The following is a 5,360-nucleotide window of genomic DNA, read 5'->3' as shown; positions in this document are numbered from 1 at the left end:
AATTTAAATAAATTTATTAAAAAAATTTATTAAAAAATATTCATGAGCTATTAAAAATAGACAAAAGAGTATTGTATGGAATTCGAATTGATAGCTCATTAATATTTCAAAGAAGTCTCGTAATTAAATATTTTGTTAGTTTTTTTTAATGTATAAAATAAAATATATATTTTTTAATTTTTAAATTATTAATTTTTAAATTATTAATTTTTTTTAATAAGTGTATAATTCAAACCAAGCTGGTTCGAATTAGTGTGTGCGTGTGTTTGTATATAATTCGAACCAAGCTGATTCGAATTATGTAGAAATGAAGTTCGAATCAGGCTGGTTCGAACTACATATAAATGTGCATTAGTGGATTCATGAAGCAGATTTTAATTTGACGGATTTGTGTAAAATTTTGCTTCTCTTGATTTATTACTGTGATTTGCCTTAAAAGAAATGTTATCTAGAAATATAACCATTAATTTTTGGAAAAGTGATAATAAAAGTTGTTCTAGAATCCTATTTTTAGGAGAGACAATCCCAGACAAGAGTCAAAACCATTAATACTTAGTCTTAATACCCCGACCAAATTAAATAGCGAGTCTTGTGAGTTTGATGATTTTTGCTTTCAGTGCACCTTTCATTAAGGCATTGTTGAAATTCTTTTATGGTCATTGAATCTATCTGACCACGGTGTACTAGCAGTTAGGTGCCTTCAATGGAGATCTTTTTAGAAACATTTAGTTAGCCTAACTTTGGTTCATTTTAACACAATGCAAATGCAAATGCAAAGTTTGACATCATTTCATTTCTTGTGTAGAGTACCTTAATTAATTTGGTGCAGTCAGATAATGTAATATCGATTCCCATTGATTTCTAATAAACTGTAACATATTAAACAAACAAACAATATATATATAAAAGACCGTGTTTGATTTTGAAAATAGGATAAAATAAAATATTAAAAATAAAATATTAAATAAAAATATAAAAATTAATATTTTTATATTTTATTTAATAATAAATTAAAATATATTATAAAAATTTAATTTAATTTTATTTTTTTATACAAAAATTTTAAAAATAAAAATATAATTATAAAAATTTGATAAAAATAATAAAAAATAAAGTAAATTAAAAAGTTTGTAATTTTAAAATTTTAAATTATTTGAATAAAATTAGATGAAATAAAAAATAAAATCAAATCAAATCAAAATATATTTCGAATATACTAGGATGAATTTTTTTTTGTAACTTTATTTGAGTGCACAACGCCCTAAATATACGCAGATATAGCATATTACAGGTGCATCCAAAATATATATTTTTTTGGTGACTGATGAGCATCCAAAATATATATATTTTAAATTGTACAATACCTAGTGTTTAGTTGTTTTATCTTATTTACAGAAACTCAAAAAATTTTAAAAATAGGGATAAAAATATATATACTAAATAAATTTTATTGTACTTTTGAAAAGTAAAAAACTTTATCAAATCAAGTCTAAGGGCTAGTTTGAGTAAATAACTTAATTAAGTTCTTTTGAAAAAAAAGCTTAAAATATAAATACTTATATTAAAAGCAACTTTTAAATAAGTTATTTTGTATTTGAAAAATTATTATAAAAGTCCTTGTTTTAAAGTTGTGTATTGGAGTGATAAAATAGCTTTTGAAAATAGGAGAAGTCACATTTTTTAACTTCTTTAAAAGCTCTTAAATAACTTTTTGAAAAATTAAAAATTTACCTAAAAAATTGTACCAAATATTATTAATATAACTTTTTATAAGTCAAAAATTAAAAAAAATAATGTTTGGAGTTCCAAAACGGACCCTAAATATCCTACTATAGGATGAGTCAAATAGTAGAGTATAAGACTAAGATATATTCCTGGATGTTGGCATAAAATGTGGCTTTCTAGCCACCAGTATGATATAAACAAAGTAAAACAAGACAAAGTTAATTAAATCCCAATAATCTTAACCAAAAAAAGAAAATGTGTTTAGTTTTGTCTTTCTTCAAATTCAAAGCATCTCTTCCTTTTTAGATTCATGCATCCAATGTACGCAAAACCCTCGTTCTTTTATTTTGTTCACATTTTTTCAGCTGACCTTTTTTCATTTTGTTCATATTAAAATTTATTTAAGAAAAATATCTAAATAATTCTCAAATTGATTTTATATTTATTTATTAATTATAATGACTAAATTAATTTAACATTAAACTAAACAAATATAAAATTAATNNNNAGAATTATGCACCGCTTCTTTCCTTCATGATTATATATATAGCAAAACAGTAGCATTTAAGGGATATTCACATTCACAGTTGTAAACCACAAACACAAGAGCAAAAGAGAGAATACATCTTTCTCTTCTAATTTCTTGTGTTGTTGTTTGCACAAGCTAATAAGCATTTATTTATTTTAATTTTCTCTCAAAATTCACAGAAAAAGGAGTTTCTTCATCAAAGGCTTATTAGGTTGTAATGGAACGAGAGATGGTGGACATTGAATCTCAAACAAATCATCAAGAAGTGCCTAACAATGTCTTCCACAAGAGAAAAACTCCGGTGACTCTCAAGGTATGGTTGGTTGTTAGAAAAAGAAGACTTTAGGTTGTTATTCTTTCCATGCATTTCAAAAATGGACCTTTCCTTTTTCCTTTTCTCATTGCGAATTTTAAGTAAAGTATATCTGGAAGGAGCTTTTTTCTGTTTTGATTACTAGTCTTTAAACCACACACATCGAAAATCCATTGATAACTTATTTTAATAACTGATTTCTGTTTTGATTACAATGCTCAAATTAGTAATTGATTTTAATTTTAACTGAATTCACGTGATTTATAAGTTAATTTTTGAGTCTAATTAGACTTTTTTTTAATTGATTTTTTAATAGTAAACCTTATTTTCTTTTTAAATCATAGTGTATTTATATTTCTAACCAAATAAATATCTTTTTGTCAGTTAGGACGACTTAAGCTGATGTGTTTAGTAGTTATTTTATTTTTTTATAAGATAAAAAATTTGATCTAGAAATCAAAATTAGTTTTATTTTACTGAAAACCTTTTCAATATTATTATATCATGGCTAATTTTATTTGATCCAAATTTGGATATTAATTTTTTAATTACAATAATATTCACAAAAATTAATAACTATCACTATAAAATTATATTCCCAATGCAGTCAAATTTTGGTTTTCCACCAAATGTTTAAATTGATTTTCAAAAAATTTGAAGTTAAATACTTTAATGCTTAATAAATTTTTATTATTCAAATAATTTTGAAAACGGATTCGTCCTTCTAGAAGGAGACTATTTTTTTCTTATAATTACATTTATGGAATATATATAATTATGTTCTAATAAAAATTGTTAGACTAACTTTTTTTTATAAATTTTCTTTTTTCGGTTATTTAAAAACTATGTATGCCAATAAGGATCAACCAGTAATTATAACTTTTTTTTTAATTTTTTTTAAAGTTAAAACTCGGTAACTAAAAGTAGTTAAATAATTTGATTGATTTAATTAAATTTTTATCTGATGACTCTTAGTTTTTATGTGAAATTTACTGCATATGAGTTTTTATTTTTTTTTTAATATTGTTATTTTACAGTTTGAAGATGTCGTGTACAAAATCAAGATTGAGAATGTTGGAATATTGGAGAAGAAGAAAAAGGCATCAGAACGCAAAGTGATATTGAATGGAGTGTCAGGAATTGTTCAACCGGGTGAGATCCTTGCAATGTTAGGTCCGTCAGGAAGTGGCAAGACAACACTGCTGACTGCATTGGGCGGCCGGCTCGGCGGCCGCCTCAAAGGAAAGATAACATACAATGGAGACCCCTTCAGCAATGCCATGAAGAGGAACACCGGCTTCGTCACGCAAGACGATGTCCTACACCCTCATTTGACAGTAACTGAAACCCTTGTTTTCACCGCTCTCCTCCGGCTACCTAACACGGTAGCCAAAGAGGAGAAGGTGGCATTGGCAAAAGCCGTCATGAACCAACTTGGATTGGTCAAGTGTAAGGACAGTATTGTTGGAGGCCCCGGCCTTCGAGGGGTTTCCGGTGGAGAAAGAAAAAGGGTTAGTGTTGGTCAAGAATTGCTCATAAACCCTAGTTTGTTGTTCCTTGATGAACCAACCTCGGGTTTGGATTCAACTACCGCCTTAAGACTTGTATCAACTTTGTTTGATCTTGCAAGAGGAGGAAGAACTATTGTGATGACAATACACCAACCTTCTAGTAGGTTGTACTATATGTTCACTAAGGTGTTGCTCCTTTCAGAAGGGAACACTGTTTATTTTGGAAAGGGTTCGGAGGCATTGGATTATTTCTCTGGTGTTGGATTTTCTCCAGCATTAGCCATGAACCCTGCTGATTTCCTTTTGGATCTTGCTAATGGTACGTTTTTAATTCCTTAATTAATTCTTCATGTAATTGGATGCATTTCTTGTGATATTTTGTTAAATTAACCTTGGAAATACATGCTTTAGATGAATTCCTAATAAGGTAACTATGTTTTTAAATTTTAAAAAATATGACTTTAATTTTAATAATAATTATATAATTACAGTATCGAAAGGCACTAACCATAGAAGTCACCTCCAAATTAATATGAATTGTGTTAATCTTTGGCATGCTTTGAAATTCTCAAGTGTCAAAATTGACCAATTTAATGTTGTTGACAATGCAAATTCAGGGATATACACCAACGAATTGAACGAGGATGTTGTGGTGGACAAAAAACAATTGATTCAGGCATACAAGAGCTGTAACGCTGATTCCCAATTGAGGCAAATGGTTCAAGTAACGAATAGCAACTCATCAAGTAGAGTTGAGAACACAGCAGGGTTTGGAAAATGGCCTACAAATTGGTGGCAACAATTCACAGTGTTGTTGAGAAGAGACCTTAAAGAGAGAAAGCACGAGGCATTCGCTTCCTTCAATATTATTCAGGTCGTCTTGACTTCTTTCATTGTAGGACTATTGTGGTACAAGTCTGATACCGCACACATGCAAGATCAGGTAATATAATTAATAATTTAATTTTGATGCATTTTTTAGTATAAAATAATTTTTCATATACATTCAATTATGTAATATGAGATTAACAAAAATAATTATTTTTTATTTTAACTGTGTGAATAATCATAAAAAAAATATAATTATACAATTGTGTAAAATACTTTATACTGTCACTGCATTAAAATTAAACTCTACAATCAATTAAACTTTTCAAATATTTTACATAAATAATGATATATCTAACACGTCTTTTTCATGTACAAAAATAAATTCTAGAAATAACAATAAGCATTTTGAAATTTTTTGGTTTTATTTGTTCTTTTATACTTTATAATGGAA

General features: G+C 27.3%; 1 protein-coding gene across 1 annotated transcript in view; it reads left to right on the top strand.

Moving 5' to 3' along the window:
* Positions 2,291–5,360, top strand: part of LOC107612245 (ABC transporter G family member 9) — a 4,205-nt gene continuing 1,135 nt past the window's right edge. Inside the window, exons 1-3 of the mRNA XM_016314043.2 lie at positions 2,291–2,567; positions 3,605–4,397; positions 4,696–5,021. Coding sequence (XP_016169529.1) covers positions 2,472–2,567; positions 3,605–4,397; positions 4,696–5,021 — 1,215 coding nt within the window. The 5' untranslated portion in view covers positions 2,291–2,471. The remainder of the gene's footprint in view (positions 2,568–3,604; positions 4,398–4,695; positions 5,022–5,360) is intronic.

Source organism: Arachis ipaensis, chromosome B08 (assembly GCF_000816755.2).
Source record: "Arachis ipaensis cultivar K30076 chromosome B08, Araip1.1, whole genome shotgun sequence".
In the NCBI taxonomy this organism is placed as follows: domain Eukaryota; kingdom Viridiplantae; phylum Streptophyta; class Magnoliopsida; order Fabales; family Fabaceae; genus Arachis; species Arachis ipaensis.
Note: the sequence above shows the minus strand (reverse complement) of the source record. Positions and strands in the feature narration are given on the sequence as shown.